Raw genomic sequence first — 22694 nt, forward strand, 5'->3', positions numbered from 1 at the left:
CTAGCAAAACCTAGGTAAGTTCTACTTCCCTAGTTAAATTAATTAAAATAGTATTATATCCTTATATTTAATTAGCCAATTTAATTATTAAGTGTAATATTTATTGGCATCAAGTCCAAGGGGGCGTGGGTTCGAATCCCCTCATGGACAAAAGAAGATGAAGATATTGAAGAATATTTGGAGGAAGGCTCGAAGCGTCAGAAGCAAGCGGTTGCGGCATCGTCCGCCATGTTTGGCGAGTTCGGAATAGCGATGTATTCAACGTAAACGATGTGGATGACGTGAATGGCGATTAAATTTGTAAATAGTAGTATATCTATAGTTTGTTTGTAATAGTGTAATTCTATCTCTGTTAAAAAAAGTAATATTTATTTTAAATTTTAATTAATTAAAAATAAAATATAATTTTCCGGAAAGTTATTCAGGAAATATACGTTTCAGAAATTGTATATTTTTGAAATAAGTGAAGCCTATATTACTGTGGAAAATCGTTTAAGGTATATTTCTAAAATTCAAAAGGTCAAATCTAATCAAACTAGCAATAATAAAAGAAAGAATATTCGTCCTTCTCAACAAAATAATAAGCATATTAATTCTGTTCAGTTATATATTCTTAATCTGGATACTTCTAGTTCTTTGCTTAATGTGGATGTTAATATAAAACCCCATGCAAACAGTATTAATACAGTTATTAATACCTTTTTTTTCCACAGTTACTAATACCTTACTACCTTACTATTCCTGTTACTACTATTTTAAATCACAAGAAACACTCGGTTGTGCTAATTTAATGAAATTAAAAAGTTATTCGAATGAAGAATAATTTAAATATAAAAAATTTAATAGTGTCATTTTATAGTCAGGGTTCGTTAGAACATTTTATGTATATTGTAAAAAGAATAGAATTAATGCACACGTGTATCCCTTTCAAAAGTCCAATCCTATCTTAATTGGCAGCCCAATCAACAATATCCAACACTACTACTGACATTTAAAAAACTTTATCACATATCTTGCACGAAAAGTAATACCAAATAAAATAATCACACATTGTAGACGTTCTCTTTAAAGTGAATACTGGTTAGGTTTTGCTTATTTTGTGTTTGTTTTGTTGGGCTGAAAAACTAGTCAGATAACTTATGAGGAAATTACACCATTTACCAAAAAAAATGAAAATAATTACAAAACTACATGTTGATTTTTTTCATTTACAAAAATATTAATAATATTTACAAAAGTACAAAAAAATAAAAAATAATATCAAACATACGGTGTATATTGTGGGTATAATGTCAGTATACTAATAAACTAACATTATATCAACATTATTCCAAAATTATACCGACATTATACATACTGAGATTTTATTAATATTAAATGGAAATTTACCAAAATTACATCAAATCGTATACTAAAAATTAAATTAATAATATACCAAAATTATACCAACAGTATACCGAAAGTGTACACATCAAAATATACTGAAATTTTATTATTACATCAACATTACACCACATCGCATACTAAATATTAACCTAACAATATACTGAAATTATACCAACAATATACAAATTCTCTGGTTTATTACCAACTATAGTGAAAAGTACATATAAAAAAAAATATACATGTTATCAACTAGAAAAAATATATAAAAATTTATAATCGATATACCAAAAATATACTGAAATTATACCAATAATAAACCAAATATTATTTTTAAATTATCTGATTTATAGTTTTAGTATTCCAAAATTATACCATAATTATACCGACATTATACAAATCGTACTTTTGTAATTAATTTTTATTTTTTGGTACTTTTGTAATTAATTTTAAATCAGTCGTATTTTTGTAAATAAAAAAAGTTTACTGGTACTTTTGTAAATATTTTTAAAATTTTAGGTACTTTTGTCATCGCCCCATAACTTATTGAGGATTCGCTCTACTTCCTAATTGAGGCCCAGCCCACCAAGTATAAATTATCATCAAATTCATGACCACTAATACTATCATTCATTATTCATAAATTAATGTTATAATTTTAAATTCTTTTCTGCTTATCAACTCAAGAAGAGTTTCGAGATGATAATGATCCTCTGATTATGGATTGTGTGGAGTTAGCGAAGCAGTTTTCTAATTTATGATTTGTTTATGTAAGGCGATCTGCGAATCAGGCTGCGCATGTTCTAGCGCATTACGCCCGTTCCATGTCAGGTCATCAGGAATGGTTTAACCATTTTCCTGAGTTTCTTACGACTGTTGTCGCTTCTGATTTGATCTAATATATATCGATTTTCTCGTCAAAAAAAAAAACTCAAGAAGAGTTTTACACAATTCTTCAAACTGAATTAGAACCAAAAAAAAATATTAATTACTGTCAAATTCTACAACTCCATGATGTTAGTATTTACATTCTAAACTGTGAGATGAAATTCAACAACGATTAATGTTTTTTTTAATATTTGTTTTTAAAAATTTATATTTCGATTGTATGATCAACTGTGTTTAAATGGATTGTTATTGTTATAAATTTATGACATCATAGTTGATCATAAATATTATATAAAATAATAAACTTATTAAATATTAATATACTCTTTTTTAGAAATATAAATGTATTTTTAAAAATTTGTTTAAACATATTCTAAATAGAATCGTTGAACCACCAGCCGACGGTATATAAAATGGGCGGAAGCGGATGCATTTTGGATGGTTCAAATTTGTAATGGGCCGTAGATGTAGTAGAGTAAGATTCTAAATTAGCTTGGCCCATATATGCTTTGGATGGAAAGCTCGGCCCATATAATTTAAATTGCAGTTCAAGGCCCGTTGTTTTATAGGACTCATGAGTTCAACAGTGTCCATTTTGCTATCTATGGAGAAAACTAAAATTCTCATTTTCTTAAAACTTTACTAAATAAATTAAAGAACAAAAAAATATTTTATTGAAATTTTAGTTTATTTTTAAATCTAATATTTTATTATCTGAATTTTAATTTTTTGAAATTGATATTTTAAAATTTAAATTATATCAAACACACCCTTTAAACCATTTTTCGGTCACAAATATGAAAATAAATCTCTAATTTGTTTAAGTTTTGATGTCATATTAAAAAAATTAATATTGAGTATAAAATACTACACTTATTTTTATAGAATTAGATTGACAAGTTATATTAATACATTTTAAAAAAATTGTAATGTTATTAGTTCTCCGATTGAAAATAAAAATAAAATCACATATTTGATACTTTTAAAAAAAATTAAAGATTATTTTATATAATAAAAGCTTATACACTAGAATAACAAAATTTAAAAAGTTCATAACACTACTATATTTTTTTTCCAAATAAAAACAGTTATCTATTTTTCATTAGTTAGTAGCATTCCATGATCTTCTCTTTATTTAAATTTAAAGTTTGAATAATTTATAACTAATCAAAAGTCTGTTTGAAAAAAATTGCATTTATTTCATTTATTTACTTTCAAACTGTATTTATAAAACTGAAATTTCATTCTAGATAGCTAAATATATTCCACAAGTTAATTTCACAAAAAATTCGTAATTAATTATTTAGGTATTTAAATACCATAATTAGGAGATTTAGTTGCCTAGATAGATTGTCACTTTAGCTATTTATAGAAAATAGTAAATTTGATTAGTTGCTAATCAGTTGATTTAACATGCATTATTAATTTAACTTTTATTAGATCAGAACAGTTAATTAATTACATGTAAATTAACATTCCATTTTAAAAAAAATTAAAAATAAAAATTTAGGTAACGCTATCATACAGCTGCCCGAACTGACCAATCTGCCCAATAAAAAAAGAAGAAGGCAGCCCGTTTCTGTTTCTACCCAAGTAGTACCCAAACACAACTTTTCTTTTTTTGCCGTCTCGACTTCTCTCTCTAAAAAAAACTAACAAGCCTTTCTCTCTCTAAGATTCGCATTTTTTTCTCCCAAATTTTGATTTTGTAGATCGAAGAATATCAAATTGAAGCGATCGCGGTGGAGTCAGATCGATTAATTGGGGCAATCGGAGGCGGAGTGTTGGCAATTCGATCGCATGAGTTAAATTAGGGTTTGTGATTTTTGATTTTTGATTGGAGGATTGTTTTTGGGGATTTTGATTAGTAGGTTATTAGGGTTTGATAATTAAGAGAAGGGAGGGGTGGGATTGATGGTAGGGTTAAGAAGGGAAAATGCAGGAAGAAGGCTATTATGCATGGCGGGAGGGTCTGTGAGGAAAGGAAAAAAGGAGGTGGAGACCGCCGGCACATGTGGAAAGATTCCACACGTGTTGTGAATTTTAATTCTGTTTTTGGTGGTGCCGTTGATAGTTCCGGTGACGTTTCGTCGTGTTCTTCTGTATCTTCAAATATTTCGTTTCTGAAGGTACGCAATTTTCGCATATCGAATGATTTTGTTTTTGTTTAATTTTTGAGATTTATGTGATTGATGAGAATCAGAGACATGATTGGTTAGTGAATTAATATGAAATTTGGGGATTGTAGAATTTGGGAGAGAGGGGCCTGATTTCCTATATATATGCAAAAATGATTTTATTTTGAGGTATGTTTTGACATATGCGAAATAAGTTAATGTGTATAACTGGGTTTCTTGAAAGATATAATTTTACATTCCCGTTAGGTATATTTGAGTGTTCGATTGCGAGAGTTCATGGTTTTTGTTTTTTTGGCAAGCAGGATGGCCGTAGGATCAGCGTTGGAGATTGTGCGCTTTTTAAACCACCTCAAGATGCGCCGCCTTTCATTGGAATAATTCGTTGGCTGAGTTCTGGTAAAGAGAACGAGTTAAAGTTAGGTGTGAATTGGCTATATCGACCATCTGAAGTTAAGCTCGGCAAAGGCATCCTTTTGGAAGCCGTGCCAAACGAAGTATTTTATTCCTTTCATAAGGATGAGATTCCTGCTGCATCCTTACTCCATCCGTGTAAAGTTGCCTTTCTTCCTAGAGGTGTTGAACTTCCATCAGGGTTTTGCTCATTTGTTTGCCGGCGTGTTTATGACATTACTAACAAGTGTTTATGGTGGCTAACCGATCAAGATTACATTAATGTAAGTCTTAGTAGTGTTTTGGGCTTTTTGATTTATTTTATTGATAAACCATGGCGGTTAACATTCTTTTTAACAGGAACGGCAATTAGAAGTAGATCAGCTATTGTGTAAGTCGCGTACAGAAATGCATGCAACAGTGCCTCAAGGTGGGCGTTCACCAAAGCCATTGAATGGTCCGACATCAACTTCACAGGTAAAACTGGGTTCAGACAGTGTACAAAACAGTGCCTCGTCCTTCCCCTCTCAAGTTAAGGGAAAGAAAAGGGAACGGGGAGATCAGGGAACTGAGTCTGTAAAACGAGAACGTTCTTCAAAATTAGATGATGGTGACTCTGGGTACTTTAGGTCCGAAAGCTTTTGGAAATCTGAGATTTCTAAATTTACGGAAAAAGGAGGGCTCATTGATTCTGAAGGTGTTGAGAAATTTGTGCAACTTATGCTGCCCGAAAGAAATGAAAAGAAGATAGACTTGGCAGGTCGTTCCATACTGGCAGGTGTAATAGCAGCCACTGATAAGTTTGATTGCCTTAATCAGTTTGTGCAGCTCAGGGGCTTGCCTGTATTTGATGAGTGGCTGCAGGAGGTGCATAAAGGGAAGATTGGCGATGTTAACAGCCACAAGGATAATGATAAATCAATTGAGGAGTTTCTCTTAGTTTTACTTCGTGCTCTTGACAAACTTCCTGTAAATCTTCATGCTTTGCAAATGTGTAACATAGGGAAATCTGTGAATCATCTGCGTACACATAAGAATTTGGAAATTCAGAAAAAAGCTAGGGGCCTTGTTGACACATGGAAGAAACGTGTTGAGGCTGAAATGGATGCAAGGTCTGGTTCTAATCAGGCTGTATCATGGGCAACAAGACCACGTCTTCCTGAGATTTCCCATGGCATGAACAGACATTCCAGTGCATCTTCAGAACTTGCAATCAAGAGTTCACCTATCCAAATTTCTGCTTCAAAAAATCTTCCAGTGAAGGTGGTCCAGATGGAGATCATGGCCAAGTCTGTTGCTGTCTCCCCAGGATCAGTGAAACAAGTACAATCTCCAGCATCTGTGGGTAACAACTTTAAAGAGGGGCAGGTCCGGAATACTGTTGTTAGTGGGGCATCTGACCCTGCTTTGACAGCTACAAGAGATGATAAAAGCAGCAGTTCTAGTCAGTCTCACAACAATAGTCAATCTTATTCCAGTGATCATGCCAAAACTGGGGGACTTTCTGCAAAGGAGGACGCAAGAAGCTCTACTGCTGTTTCAATGACAGCTAATAAAACCGTTGGGAGTTCATCTCGGCATCGAAAATCTGTCAATGGATTCCAGGGTGTGGCTGTAAGTGGGATCCAAAAGGAGACTGGACCAGGCAGGGGGTTTTCCTTTCACCGAAGTCAGGGTGCGGAGAAATTATCTCAGTCCAGTATGATATGTGAAAAGGCAGTTGATGTTCCTATATCTGAGAATCACAAGTTAATCGTTAAGATCCCTAACAGGGGTCGTAGTCCTGCACAAAGTGCAAGCGGGGGATCTTTTGAAGACCCTTCGGTCATGAATAGCAGGGCTTCTTCTCCTGTGCTTGCAGAAAAGCGTGAACAGTTTGATCACAGCATGAAGGAAAAGAATGATGCATATCGAAGTAATGTTATCTCTGAGGTCAATAATGAGTCCTGGCAAAGCAATGATTTTAAGGAAGTGCTCGCAGGATCTGATGAAGCGGATGGTTCTCCTGCCACTGTCCCTGATGAAGAGAACTGCAGGACTAATGATGATGGGAGGAAATTGTCAGATGCTTTGAAAGCTGCTTCTTCATCATCAGGAAATGAACATAAATCAGGAAAATTGCACGAAGGTTCTTTTAGTTCCATGAATGCGTTGGTTGAAAGCTGTGTCAAGTACTCTGAAGCGAATGCCTCAAGGACAGCGGGAGATGATGTTGGAATGAACCTTCTTGCCAGTGTGGCTGCTGGTGAGATTTCCAAATCTGATATGGCCTCTCCAAATCAATCTCCAGAAAGAAACACCACTGCTGTAGAGCAGTCTTGTGCAAGCAATGACTCCAGATTGAAATCATATCCAGGTGATGACCTTGCTCGAGACAGGAGACAGTTTGTAGATGGTTTTGATGATGAATGTGAGAAGCGGGGTAGTATTACAGGCACTTCAGTTCCTTTGGTTACAAAAGATAAAATTATTTCATGTTCGCATGAAGAACCAACAGAGGTGTTTAATGGACGTTTAACTTCTTCCGGTATGAATGTTCAGCAAAGGTCAGAATCCTGCCCAGAGAGCTGTATGAAATCAGAAGAATCTTTACCAGCCACTTCAAGGATTACAGATAAAACATCAAATAGTGCAGAAAAAGCATGGGAGGAAAGGACAGATATTAAATCAAATGCGGATGACTTGTGTGATGCAAAAGAAAGGTTACACAATAGTCTTCGAAGTGAAAATAAGTCTGATGTTGCCGGTCTAGAAGGTGGGAATGAACCTGTTGAAGGATCCTGCTCATCTATGGCAATTGACGGTGAGAACACTAAAATTTTAAATGAAGAGTTGAATATTCCTGGGCAGGCAGAGCAAAAACCACCTGCAATGACGCACTCTGATTTTGTAAGAGGAACTGTTGGGGATGTGATAAGTCCTGCTTCTGGAAAAGATGAGGTTTCTGAAGTTGGTGGTAGTGTGATGAAGACTGAAAAGGCTGATGAAACAGATGGCAAGAGTCAGCCTACTGAAAAAGGAAGTGTTGCAGCTGAATGTATTGTCGGCTCCGCAGCTATGGATAAAAGGGTCGAGTCTGTGGAAAAGAGTCTAGAAGGTAATCAGCCTAAAGAACAAGATCGCAGTGACCCAGCTGTTCCCAAGGCCTCTTCCATCTTCGGTCCTGACTCAGAGCAGGCAGTAAGGTCTAGAGGTCTTAAGTTGACCGGCAACGATACTGATGAAGCTGAGGAAAGTACATCTGGTGCTGGTGGTGCAGTTTCATCATTTGCGGCAGGAGGATCAGCTATTGAAGCAAAAGTGGGATTTGATCTTAATGAAGCTGATGATGGGAGATACGGGGATCCAAGTAACTCAAGAGCCCCTGAATGCTCTACTGCTGTTCAACTTATAAGTCCTTTGCCTATACCAGTATCTTCTGGTTTTAATGGCTTACCTTCTTCAATCACTGTGGCTTCTGCTGCAAAAAGGCCTTTTGTTCCTCCAGAGGACTTGTTGAAGAATAGGGGGGAGCTTGGTTGGAAGGGGTCAGCAGCCACAAGTGCATTCCGCCCAGCCGAACCTAGAAAATTTTTGGAGACGTCTGTAGGAACCAGCAATGGCTCTCTCTCTGATGTAGCTGCTACCAAGCCTAGTCGCCCGCCATTGGATTTTGACTTGAATATTCCAGACGAAAGAATCCTTGATGATTTGGCTTCTCGAGGATCTGTAGCTGGCCTTTCTAATAATCTTAATCTACAACGTGATGCAGCAGTGGTTTCTACAGCTGCACGTAGCTCGGGGGGACTCGATCTTGATTTGAATAGAGTGGAGGAGCCGTATGATATGATTAATCACTTAACAAGTAACAGTCGTAGGATAGATGCGCATGTTCAGGGAGTCAGATCCTCTTCAGGGCCTGTTCTTAATGGAGAATCGACTGTCCGCAGAGACTTTGACTTGAATGATGGGCCCCTTGTGGATGAGGTAAATGCTGAACTAGCTCCATTTAGCCAGCACACCAGGAATAGTATGCTTTCCCAGCCATCTATATCTGGCCTTCGGTTAAACAATACGGAGATGGGAAATTTCTCTTCATGGTTTTCTCAAGTGAATTCTTATCCAGCTGTTGCTATTCAATCTATCTTGCCGGAGAGAGGAGAGCATCCTTTTCCAATGGTCGCACCTGCTGGGCATCAGCGAATTTTGGCCCCTCCTACAGGAAGCACCCCATTCAATACTGACCTCTACAGAGGGCCAGTGCTGTCATCAGCACCTGCAGTACCCTTTCCAGGCTCGCCATTCCAGTATCCTGTCTTTCCTTTCGGGACCAATTTTCCTCTACCGTCAGCTACATTTTCGGGTGGGTCGTCAACATATGTGGATTCATCACCTGGTGGGAGGCTTTGCTTTCCTGCAGTGCATTCTCAAGTATTAGCGCCTGGTGGTGCAGTTCCCTCCCAGTATACAAGGCCTTTTGTTGTTAGCTTTCCAGATAGTAGCAATAATGCTGGCTCAGAAAGTAGTAGAAAATGGGGGAGGCAAGGGCTAGATCTCAATGCTGGTCCTCTTGGTCTAGATATGGAAGGGAGGGATGAGACTCCATCTATAGTGGCAAGGCAATTATCTGTTGCCAATTCTCAGGCCCTTGCAGATGAACAGGCAAGGATGTATCAAGTGGCAGGTGGTGGCCTTTCAAAGAGGAAAGAGCCAGAGGGTGGGTGGGAAGGCTATAAGCATCCATCATGGCAACAGAGAGATGCTTAATGGTGCAAACGCATGATCTATCAAGCCACTGTAAGAATTTTTTTTCCTTCTTTTCTTTGTTTCTGGATTTGTTTATCTTGAGATTTTGCGTAAGAATTTTTAGTCAGATTGCTATGTTGATATACCTTGATACCTTTGCACCCAAAGGTTTGATGGGAGCTGCATTTTCTGGTGCATGAGTTTCTCTTTATTGGTAATGTGATTTTGAATTTGTATTTGTGTTTTTCAGTTTCGGTTATCTTGGGATTATGGCTGCTAACTCGGAGATGGCGTCATCTCACTCGTGCTCTTCAAGGGATGGGTGGTAAGTGAGTTAATTGCTGTGATTCAGCATCTGGACCCCCACCTTAGAGGTGTAGGAATTGTATTTAAAAGGAATGAATCTGTTTGGGGTCTGCAAGCTTGAATTTGTGCTGGGTTCCTGCTGTTCACTTTCCCCTTTGTAGATATGTTAACTGTCGGAAAGCTGCATGCAGTTTGTGTTTCCCAGCCTTACAGAATATTGGGGTTTTAGTGCATCAATTTTTTTTTAATACTGTAGGACCCAAAACGTTTCTGAGAATTGAGGATGGGTTAGCGAACTGCTGAAAACAGAAGCCATTTTGTATGTGCTTTGATGTTAATTTATCTGGTTTTTTTTCCTCCTCCCATCCTTCTTTTTATCAAAATATATTTATAAAATAGCAAGCAAGCTGGACATGTCAGTGTAGGATGATTCAAATGACAGGTGAAATCTGATTTAGAATATTAAGTTGTGTTTTTTGTACTCTATATGTTGATGAGTATTCATGATACATTTCTGCTTCATTTTGTGTTAGTTCTATTACAAAACAATGCAGGTTTTTTATTGTACACACAAGTGGTTTATGGTTTTTCATGTGGTGAATAGAAGTGGCGATCATGTCTTTGCCTTCAAGACTGAAGGCTCAAGATTTGTCAGAGCAAACGTTTCCTGATTTTACTGTCTGGGTTTCAATTGTTTGGAGTGGAATTCTGACAATATGAGTTATTTAATAGTTTTATTTGTTAAATGATGTTGGAATTCCACGTACTCAATTTTAGGATTCTTTGCATATTAAATCTCTTATGCAAATCTCGACTTTCGAGTTTGTATCATTTAAAATGTAGCATTCTACATTCCATCATTTTTTTAAGTTTATGTTGCATATTCCAATCCTGTTTTCCCGCCAATCGGAGTCCATGTGGATAACCGGAGGAAAAGCTGAAAGCTGTTCTCCAGCTAATCGGGATGACATGTCACCGACAATGTGGATTAGTGATGAATTGACACTCTAATAAAACACTGCGTTGTTTTGTTTCCCCTTAATTCTCTTCCCCTTCTTCGATCTAATCCTAACTGTGAATTGTATAAATATTGATACAATTGATGATTAATTTAGGAGGCATGTGGATGCAATTTTTTTTTTTTTGTCATAGGCTAAATTTTCATTAATAATAATGAAAATACAATAAATAATTTAACTTGTAGAGAGGAAAATAAGTGAGATTTTAGATTCCACAACAGCTTCTGCACATCGAGCTGGTTGCATATGTAATATGTTAGTAAGGATCCTCATTTCACAGCTATTGGCAGCAATCCAAATAATTTCACGGCCTTTGGAATTTATGGGTGTAAATGTTTCTACAGTAACTTTTTAAGGATGACGAAGCTGGGGTCAAGAGTTGGTCCACATAATTTATTTGGACGATAATTTTCTTTAGAAATTCTTGTGGGCGGCCAGGGATTTTTTTCAAATTCAGATTTAGAAATAGATCGAAAAGGAAAAGGTAAAGAAAACAATAATATTTAATTTATTTTTAGGTGTGCAATTAAAACGATATTGTCCTGTTACTGATCCATGATGCTAGTGACGTATCATTTAATTTGTATTTCAGTTTATTACGAACTTCGAATAATCGGGTGTAAAGTTGGATTATACAGTGCCAAATCTAACAGGTATAGGACATATGAGGTTCAATGTTTTAAATGACATGCAAAAAATTCAAATTTTAAATGTAACTAATCTTTAATTTATTTATGAAGTATTGTTAATCTATCTATCTATACTATATATAAAAGCACGGATGGGGGGGGAGACAGGCAAATTTACCGAATAATCCTTTTTAATCTACATTAAATAGCGGTTTTATAGTCATTAACAAATTAGTTATTTAATTAATTACTAAAAAATTATTATAATTAGAGTTTTAGTTAAAATAAAATTGTATCATGATAGATGAATATTAATTGAGTATAGAAAAAATAGCTAATTTTTTTTCAAATTAATAGGAATATCAATCTTTTAGTTTGACTACACTAACAACGCAATTAATATTATCCAAATCTTTGTTAGTTATGTGTAAATTTACAAAAAAAATTAATTTGATTTTTTTAATTTTGTTTTAAAATAATTATACATGAATTGACGAGTCACGTTACGAGCCACGTGCATAGCACGCAAAGCGAGACTAGTCTTTTTAAGCAAATGTACCTTTTAATCCACATCTAAGTAGCTCGTTTTAGCATTTGTTTTGATTGAATGGAATGGGTTTGCATTTGTATACAGAACATAACATATGGCATGATATATAATATATTGCTTCATCGTAATCTATTTCATATATTTCTTTTTTAGATCTCATATACCATTCATTTTGATAAATGTGAGACTACCAATAACTAGTATAAATCCTGAAACTATTCTTCAATCATCCCAAGACATGATGAAATAGAAGAGAAAACAATAACAAAATTTAAATGCATAAAAATAAAAATATATTTGATTTATTTAAAAAGCTTTTATGTATGTATTTTAATATTATCAATCAAAGATTAATTTTTTATATATATGATTAGAGAGGAAAAACGCTTATAGGAGAAACTAAATTCCCGACCTAGCAGTTTACTATCAAGCGCTTATAATATTTGAATTATAGCTCATTAATATTAAATTAAATTGCTGGTTAATATAAATTAGTTTTTCAAAAAAATTAGGTATGGATGTTTAAACAAAACAATAATCATAATATCTATAGCTAATTAATCTTTTAAATCATTAATATTTTTCTATAATTATGAGATAAAAAGTTCTTATTCACAATTTATTTTATTTATCGTATCCATTTAGTAATTTTGAGAGTATTTAAGGGTCATTCAATGCAAAATTTAGAGAGTGAAAATGAAAATAATTTGGCTGAAGAATAATTTGTTGATAAATTCATCATCGTGGGATGTCTCAACATCATCCAGTTCTGATGAGATTCTCTCATTTTCTTTATTTATGTTAGCTGCTGCTTCGCTTACTCACCTGACTCTTTGATTTCATGTGTGCAATTTAAAGGAGTGAAAAAATAAAATAATGTCGAAAACGGGTTTCCGTGGATAGCGGTTTCTCTATTTGTCTGAAGATAAAAACGATGATATGATATTGTTGGTACACAACACCAAGTTCTTTTAATTAAAGTTCATCAAATATATCAAAGCCACTATTGGCCAATAATCGCAAGTATACGATATCGCGCAAGTAATATAACTTGAAAAACTAAGTATCGATCCCACAAAAACAATGGACTAAATAACTAATTTTAATTATTCTTTAATTGGCTAAATAGAAGAATCAATGGAGTTTTGTAAATTAATTAAAAACTGAAGTAAACTAACTCAAATAATTAGACTAATATAAACTGAAAACGAATAAATAGATTAAAGTTTAAACAACAATGATAAAGTGATCGAGGATTGATAATTTCAAATAATTTACTCATGAGATAACCTTTTGTTTAGAGCCGACAATTCGTGTCACCGTGTTGTGTACCTATTTAAAAATAGATAATTTTTCTCAATCCGAACCCGACCCGTTTAACTAATCGTGTCAAAATATCAAATCCAAACCTGATCCATTTATTAAACGGGTTAACACGTGTTGAACTGTTTATTTTTTTTATCAAAATAGGTGATAACAGATCACATGTTTAGCTTGTTTAACACGTTTATGAATGAGCCATTTAACCCCTTTAATATACTTTTTAATTAAATGAGTATAATTAAACAACAAAACTCCAAAATAACCATAAATCTCAATACAACAACAACAATTAATAAATGATATGCATTATAAAAGTATATTTAGTCACATATAATAATTTAGATAATTATTATAATTAATAAATAAATTTAAACGTGTCTTAACGTGTTTTAAACAGATTAGGCGAGTTTTATCCGCTATTTCACCGTGTCATAAACGGGTTGACCCGTTTATGACCCAAACCCATATAAATTCAACCCGAACTCGTTTAACTTCGCGTCGTGTCGTGTTAACTGGTCATGTAGGAAATTATCGGCCCTAGTGTTGAGGAGTCATTTTCTATTTGTATATATATCATTTTCGTTTAATGAAGTTTAGCTTTGACAAAAAAATGAAAATAATTTTGTTGTTTATATTAAATTGAAAAAATTGAATATATCGAAAATATTGTAATTTTATCATAATTAAAATGAATAAAGGGTCAACGCGCCCTCTAAACTTGTGACACATGATTATCTAATCCAATTTAATTTTTTTTTTAGCAACTAACTCTAAAACTCTTCATTTTTGGGTCAAATAATCCCATAATTTATATTTTTATTTCAAAAAATAAATTTAGGATAATTATATCGCAACAATTAAAGAAGTATCTAATTACTTTTTTATATCCCTCACCTCCGATTTGTATTTTACGCGTTTTAAAAATATAATTATGGGATTATTTGATCCAAAAATGACGAGTTTTGGAATTAATTGGTCAAAAAAATATAAATTGAGTTAGATGACTACGTGTCATAAGTTTAGGGGGTGCGTCCACCCTTTATTCTAATTAGGCTTAATTACTTAAAAACCACCCACCTTGAACTTTTTTTTCGTTTATACCCTAACCTAGGAAAAAATTCATTTATACCCTGACGTATATGTTTATGTTTCATCTCTACCCCGAGGCACTAAATTAACCTCTTTTTATTTAGAAAAAAATTTAAAATAGTCCTTCATTTAGAGAAAAATTCATTTATAATTAAACTCTAATTAGCTTAGGTTAAAAATGAAAAAAAAATTAAATTTTTTTCTTAATGAAAAGAGGTTAATTTAGTGCCTCGGGGTAGAGGTGAAACATAAATACATACGTCAGGGTATAAATGAATTTTTTCCTACGTCAGGGTATAAACGAAAAAAAAATTCAAGGTGAGTGGTTTTTAAGTAATTAAGCCTTCTAATTAAAATCACTCATTTTAATTTGAATAAAATAGTAAGAGCAAGGGAAAAATCTCTCTTAAAACCCTTTTTCTCAAGCACAGCCGGAGCAGCTATTCGAGTAGTGTTTTCCGGCACCGTAATTATAGCCTAAGGTATGCCATTTCTCTTGCTCTGCGCTTGGACCTTACCTATTAGGGTTTCGTAATTTTCTTTTTTCCGGCCATAGAAAATGCGATTTGAACGAATTGAGTGTTCTGTTGATTGAGTGAAATTGTTTGTTTTATTGAATTCCTAATATTTATGGGCGCAGGTGATCTTATTATTACCAATTGATTGTTATAGAATCAGTTAATCAATCATGTTTTTGACAAGATTTATACGGAGATGCTCACTTCATGTTACTGCTATATCTGAATCCTCTGTTTCTGCTACTGCTGCTGCTGCTTCTACAACTCCGGCTGCGCGTAACCCTATCGAGGAGTTCTTCGAAGTTGATCGGAGACGAGATGATGACAAACCAATTGTCTATGGTAGTCACTCTCTCAATCTCACAGTCCCCGTTCGTTTAATGTCGCTAAGAATTTATGTGAATGATTTACATGGTTATTTTGGTTTATGAATTTTACTAGGTCGAAGTTGGAAAGCTTCTGAATTGCGTCTTAAGTCGTGGGATGATCTTAATAAGCTATGGTATGTTCTCTTCAAGGAGAAAAACATGCTCATGACTCAACGCCAGTTGCTTCATTCTCAGAATCTCCGATTTCCACATCCCGAGCGCTTACCCAAGGTATTCTTCTAGTTAGTTCCTTGCTTCTATTTGGAAATGTGGTGTGGATACGGCTGCTCTTGACTTTTGAAACACGTCTTTGATCTTTAATTTTCTGTAACTACTTTGCCTGTCTTTGGGATTTCACTGTCTATAGTTGCTTTGAATGAGATGATAAATCACTGTCAAAAAGTGAAATGCTAAAGGTAAATATGCCAATTCTATGTAGCTCGGACATGGACACAGCGGAACAGTGTTATGATAAGGTTTGCTATGTTAGAAATGAAATTTAATGTCCAAAACGCCAAGTTTCCGATGTGTTTCCATAACGGGAAATGCTGATTGAAGGAAGTGTCTATATTGCTTAGTATGCTATTGCTCAGTCTCAGACTAGATCAATCATAAAGAAAGCATACAAAAGCGTTTTGGTTTGGGTGGGAATTGTACCAAATATCTGCAAGGATACCACAGTGTGAAATCACAATAGAAGTGAACAAGCATTCAACCAACTTCCAAATACTAAATTAGTCCTTATAGGGGATAAGCGGGCAGGAAAAACTGCAGTTGTAAGAAATTTCGTAGACTGTAGCAAATAAAGGTTTAAAGAGATTTTACAGGACAATGTTAGTAATTATTAGTGCTTTTCTGGGTGCAGGTTTCAATGAAACACTAGAAGAATAGATGTACAAAAAACTTTAGCAAAAGGCATATCTAAATAAATAACCTGTTACTTCTAGATTCATTTGTGCTAGATATAATAGATCTATTACCTACAATTGGCTGCCTGGCAGGTGCACATTCCAAATGGCGTGCTCTAATGACCTTAACAAATTTACTTCTTGTTTCTAGCAGTCATACAAGGTTACCTCTTCATTGGGTGAAAAACTGGGATAATGAACCTGAGGTGTAAGGATATTAACTGATTGTTGGTTGGATTTGATTCCATATGGTGTTGCATCATCTTAGTGTCAAGGACTCAAGATTAGTGCTGTAGAAAGTGCTTTAACGTGTTATAACTTATTGTGAAAGGACAAACCCAATATGGAATTTAGAATTTTGCCTCTACTTCAACTGTGTTTATCGTAGTCTCGATCTTGGTCAACATTATTTGTGTCTATTTAGCTTATTAGAATCCATTTGCTTATTATGTTCTTTGCGAATCATAAAATGCAGGTGAGGAAGTCGATGTGTCGAATCAAGCAGGTACTAACTGAGAGAGCAATTGAGGATCCAGATCCCAGGCGATCTGCTGAGATGAAGAGGATGATAAACGCGTTGTGATGACCTCCGAACTGGTCTCTTTTTCTGATAAAGTTATGGGGTGTGATGTAGCTGTATTTTATTGGATGCGTAGCCGTATCCTGTGGGATGATGAACTTCCAAACCTTTTTCTGTGTTCATGATAAGTTTAGTTGGAGATTACATTGCCCAACACATAATTAGGACTAATTATGCTGGTGACTTTGTTCTATTTGGGTGCTCTTTGTCAAAATTTCTTCTTTGATAGGGTACTACAGTTGTCTTTTTCTGCTTAAAACACTATTTTTAGATCCAATTAGGTTCCATGGGATCGATTTCATTTGCTCCTCAGCCTATCGGGTTTTAGCAGTCGTTTTCATCGAGGTTTTCCACTACAAACTGGTCAAGGTAACTACCCTCTTGAGGCCAGCTTCTTTTGCGTTTCTCATCTATTTCCACTTTTTACAGTTGTAGATATGCAAGCATCACTTGCATTGAATATTAATTACAATTCGGATTGTCATAATTCCAGCGAATCTACACGGATAAAAAGAAGTGAATCGAATTATCCATGAGTAATCATATTATTTATTGATCGAATTGACCTACGTAATCAGATTAATTTAACCGAACTAATCAAAGTCAACCGAATTAATCAAAGTCGTTGAAAGTATAAAACTGAATTAGTTGATAAATTTGATTAAACAAAAAAAATATAAAAAAATAACTAGTTTAATTCAATTGTGTATTTATATCATTTTGGAAGTAATATGCATCCCATACTAAAGGGAGACATTGGATGAAACATTTTAGATTGTGACATTACAACACTTCCAAATTATGAATCTTATTATTTAAATTTGAAAGCAAGAGGACACAAAGAAACTCTCAATACAGTAACACGTTTCTATTGGACAAACTTTTGAAAGAAGATATTCTTGTAGGACTTTAATGTGGCCCGTTATAGATTTTGCTATCAACAAACGAGCCCTCGTATGTTCCAAATTTCCTTGAAGTAATTTGTAGACATTGGTGCGTCCTAGTCAGTCCATTTCTCTTCATAGTTCAAAGATTAAAAAAGTAGACCTCATTTTACCTTTTTTTTTATTTTTAATAATGCTATATAATCTTTTTTTAGCTCAACTTTTTCAATTCACCTGACGTGACAGTAACAGTGGAGGGATTAAAAGTTGTTTTTTGAAATATACATTTTTTAAGGGAAATTGGAAAAATAAAATACTATCACGTAAGGAGAGACATTGAAGGTGGTATAATTTGTTGGGTTAAATAACATTTTCCTTTTTCTATTGATTTAAGTAGCAATTTGCTCGTTAATTTATAAGTAAACAGTAATTAACACATAAATTAATTTTGTGAGCAAATCAATTATACAGTTTGTGATTATGATCAATTAATCCCAATTTTGCAATTTGTTCCTTCAATTTATAAATTAATTTCCCTCTCAATTGTTAATTAGCCCTCTCAACTTGTTAACTAATTTGTCAAAATAGAGTTAATTGACCATAATCACTGATTTATGATTAATTTGTCCATAAAATTATTTTATGTGCTAATTGCTTATTGTTTATAAGTAAAGGAGTGAAAATTGCTACTTAATTTTTTTCTATTTTTTTAAAGAGAATTTTATTAAGAAGAAGAAAGATCAAAATATAAAATCCGAATCAGTTCAAGAGGACCCTCATTATACAAAATATTAGTAGAATTACTAACTCAGCATTTCGCTCTACAAATATGGAAAAAAGTTATACGATCGAATATTACAAGCATGTCCTAAAATTTCATCTACAATTTATTATTGCAATTGTAGAAATCAATCACAACATGGGAGTCAGATTTACAATCCACCATGTGCCACTTGCGGCGAATTGCCTATTTGACTGCGTCTTGAAGAGCGAGTCTCGGCAGCAAAAACAGACCTATAAAAATACTTCACATCATTTTTAAATATTAGGTTTATGGTCCTAACTGATAACTGATGTTGTTTCCATTTGAGTTTTGTTGTTAAAAGAGGAATATGAGTTTAACTTAAACTTTCATAATAAAAGGACTAAAGGAGAGTCCATTCATTATAAGGTGTTTGTGTATTTTTTTTTTACTTTTAATAATACTACATTCATTTTAAAAATACATATATAAACTAAAAATATAGATGTTTAAGGATCAAAAGTATAAAAATTATATACTATAGGGACCTAAAGTTGCTTTTTGCTTTCTTACTTTGCCCATGTGTCATGTTGGAACAAGTCAGGACAACCTTAACTTCTCCATCATCTTGCTCCCACATGTGATGTGAGTTTCAGTCTGTCCTCTGCTGCCCCCACCCTTACATCTCAATTTACAATTCTACCCTTTTTCATGCACCCATCAAATCCCAACTCTGTCATTTTATCTTTTCTCCTCTATCAAACAAAATTTCCCGCACGTAACAACATCCCAATCAAAGTCTGTCAGTCAACAGAAATTTTTAATTAATCACCCAATCTAGTCCAGTCATATTCTGACATGATATGATAGTATATTCATTACATGCCCTATCATTCACAACCGGGTAACTCTATCATACTATCTTCAACTCATTACATGAATGAAGTGTTCTTGTTATGTTTGAGTTCGGTTTGAAATTTAAATAGCAAAATTGAGCTTGGTTCGATTAAATCTAGTTCATATTCGTTTATTTAAATGGTAAACAAGCTAAGCTCGAACTCGTTCGTTTAAATATTAAACGAACTGAGATCGAACTTATTCATTTATGAGCTAATTAACGAGTTCAACTCAAACTCCTCTATTTGTTTACATAAATGAACATAAATTAAAGTGTGATTATATTCATTTAAAGTTAAGATCACTCTTTTACCGAATTGCTCGTGATCGACTCTATTTATTTATTTATAATCCTAATAGTTCACACCTCCCTCTTCCATTTTTATTTTTTTATGCTTGTTGGTTGTCATTTCTCTCAAAATTTAAGCATACAACTCATAAATATAGAGACTTTTTAGCCCCTTTTCAATCCTATCATAACGTTGAAAATTGATCAATTTTATCCTCTTTTGCATTTTCTCGTTTCAATTGTATCCTTAAGTATCAAATTGATATTTTTTCTATTTGAAAAATGTTCAAAAAAATTCTTAATTAAGGTCAATTTAATGCAATAAAAGTCAATTTTAAGAAATTTTTTAATTTTTTTTTAAATGAAAAAGGTCAATTTAATGCTTAAGAATACAATTAAAATGAGAAAATGCCAAATATGATAAAATGACCAATTTTCAACGCCATGTTAAGAGGGACTAAAAGGTCAGATGTCTTTAAGATATTAGGCCTTTATTTTATCTAACCTTCAATATAAATAACTCTATATTTTATGAGTTTTATGCTTAAATTTTGAGAAAAACGACAACCAACAAGCATAAAAGATAATAAAAATGGAAGAGAGGTGTGAACTTAAGATAATAGATAAATAGAGTCGATCACGAGCAATTCGGCAATTTACTTTTTGTAACTGTTGCATATTGATTTTTAATTAAATATGAAACTCTAATTTGTATATTTTTTTGATTCTCGAATAGTATTAAAGTGTTATAAAAATTTACAAACCAATTAAAGGTGCTTACTTACAATAAATAAAGGTTACGATTTATAATTTATACTTAAATTTTTATTTAATTAAATGTTTTTGTGTTGAATAATGTTAGTTATCTAAGTGGTTGTGTTAAAAGTTGTAGATGGTTGATTATTAAAGTTTATTTGTTAAATTGAATGTCTACATATGATGTATTAATTATCAAAGTGACCTTACTATAAAATGTCAATCACTCAAATGTGCATGTTTCAACTTTTCATATAAAAAAATGTTGGTAGATGATATTAAAGATAAACTGAATAATAGAATAAATATAATAATATGGAGTACCCAAAAGTTAATTGTTGCTTATAATTAATAAAATTAAGGAGATAAATCATTATATTTCGTGCAGAGATCACATTTCAATATGTAAAATTGTTATTGAATATATTATATTCACGTGACTCTCTCGCGTAAGGTCTTATATTCAATTTTCAAAAAAAAAATAGTATTATGATTAAATTTGTTGAACTATCCATCAAAGTTTATTTATTTTGATATTATTACAGTTAATAATTATGTGTTTAAGGACCATCTAAAGTTAAACTTCTATACATTATAAAATTTTACATAGTTTGAATATAAAACATAGTTGATTTAATGGTTAATATCATAAAAATTCATCAACTTTACACTTTTTCTCATTTTAACCACCTCGTTTAAAAATTGTCATTTTCGTACACGAACTATCAATTTTTTTTCTGATTAATACACCGTTCAAAAATCCGGTGAAAATTGGCAACCGGATAATAACATGTCATAATAAATCAAATAGTGACACGTCAACAATTTTTGCCAGATTTTTGAACAGTGCATGGATTTGATAAAAATTGATAATTGGTGTATAAAAATAACAATTTTTAAACGGCGTTACTAAAATGAGAAAACGTGTAAAGTGATAGGAACAAAATGCGCATGTGTAAAGTGATAGGAACAAAACTTTTACTAACACATTCGAGTAGATTTGAGAGGCCAAATAGCTATGATCTAAGTTAAAGTGATTAAATAACTAAAATTCGAGTATATGATACAATTATCTATATGCAAAAACAAATCAAGTATATTTTGTGCGTATGATCTATAGGAGCTCTATCTTCTCTAGTTTAGCTAGAGAGAGAAAAATTCCTTTTTTTTTCCACCGCTTCCACTGTTTGGTTTTCTTAGATAGAAAACGATGATTTTCGATTTTAGACCGGAATTTTATCGTTTGCTCGCCCTTCTTTTTATATTTTTATGTTCCTTTTTCGGGTTTTTGAATAAATTTATCTGCCCGAAAGTTGGTTTTGGTTGTAAGTTTTTCCGATTTTAAAATTGTTTTTAGTTACCAACGAGCTGTACCTCAAATGGTATAAGCGCTGGGCAGCAAATGCCAAGGTCGTGGGTTCAAATCCTCCCACAAGCACTCCCCCTCCCTAATTATCAAAAAAATAATTGTTTTTAGTTGTGATAAATATTTTGATGGTGCTCTTTTAGCGAATTCTATCAAGGCCTTATTGTTTTGGGGCGTTCAATTGTACTGATTCTTGGCAAATCCAATCAAGTTGTGGTTTCTTAATTCAATTTAAGTTATTGTAGTGGTTCAAGCTTCTTTCTTGTAGATTGTATTGCTTCAACAATCTTTGCGGTGATTCAGATTTGCAGGTTGCAGAACCTTGATGGATCAAAGGCTTATTGTTTTGGGGCGTTCAATTGTACTCATTCTTGGCAAATCCAATCAAGTTGTGGTTTCTTAATTCAATTTAAGTTATTGTAGTGGTTCAAGCTTCTTTCTTGTAGATTGTATTGCTTCAACAATCTTTGCGGTGATTCAGATTTGCAGGTTGCAGAACCTTGATGGATCAAAAGCTTTATGCAGCTCCAGCATAGAATTTCAACTTTTAAAATTAATAAGACGACCTGCGATCGTGGTGTTTATATTTTTAGTATAGATGTCTTGTTCTATATCAGGTTATCGAATTTTATCCTGAATCTTATATTTGTAACTGATATGCTTTTGAGCAGATATATACTCCCTCCTGTCTATAATATTTGTCGCATTTGAGAATTTTTTTTGGTCCATAATATTTGTCACATTAGAGTTTTAAGAAAGCATTAACTGCTATTTTTCTAAAATTATCCCTAGCAATAAATACTTTGTAAGGTTAAAAAAACTAGTCAAATATAAAACAAGTGGTAATTAGTATGGACAATTTAGTAGAACTATACACAAATCAAGACATATTTATTATTTTCTTAATCTATGTGAAATGGCCAAATGCGACAAATATTATAGACCG

General features: G+C 33.2%; 2 protein-coding genes across 3 annotated transcripts; both read left to right on the forward strand.

Annotated features, from left to right (window-relative positions):
* The first annotated feature begins 3853 nt into the window (after positions 1–3853).
* On the forward strand, positions 3854–10352 carry LOC126674759 (uncharacterized). The gene is made up of 4 exons (XM_050369260.2): positions 3854–4400; positions 4712–5083; positions 5160–9575; positions 9775–10352. The coding sequence occupies exons 1-3, from the start codon at positions 4227–4229 to the stop codon at positions 9543–9545; spliced, it is 4932 nt and encodes a 1643-aa protein (XP_050225217.1). The 5' UTR covers positions 3854–4226; the 3' UTR covers positions 9546–9575; positions 9775–10352.
* Positions 10353–14791: 4439 nt separating this feature from the next.
* Positions 14792–17007, forward strand: LOC126674763 (uncharacterized). Of its 2 annotated transcripts, none has more exons than XM_050369268.2 (4): positions 14792–14922; positions 15081–15300; positions 15400–15557; positions 16710–17007. In XM_050369268.2, the coding sequence occupies exons 2-4, from the start codon at positions 15129–15131 to the stop codon at positions 16815–16817; spliced, it is 438 nt and encodes a 145-aa protein (XP_050225225.1). In that variant the 5' UTR covers positions 14792–14922; positions 15081–15128; the 3' UTR covers positions 16818–17007. The 2 variants fall into 2 exon arrangements, with proteins under 2 accessions (XP_050225225.1, XP_050225226.1); XM_050369269.2 differs by having other exon boundaries at positions 14816–14922; positions 15113–15300.
* The last annotated feature ends 5687 nt before the right edge of the window (positions 17008–22694 follow it).

The sequence above is a fragment of the Mercurialis annua genome, linkage group LG3 (assembly GCF_937616625.2).
Source record: "Mercurialis annua linkage group LG3, ddMerAnnu1.2, whole genome shotgun sequence".
Taxonomy (NCBI): domain Eukaryota; kingdom Viridiplantae; phylum Streptophyta; class Magnoliopsida; order Malpighiales; family Euphorbiaceae; genus Mercurialis; species Mercurialis annua.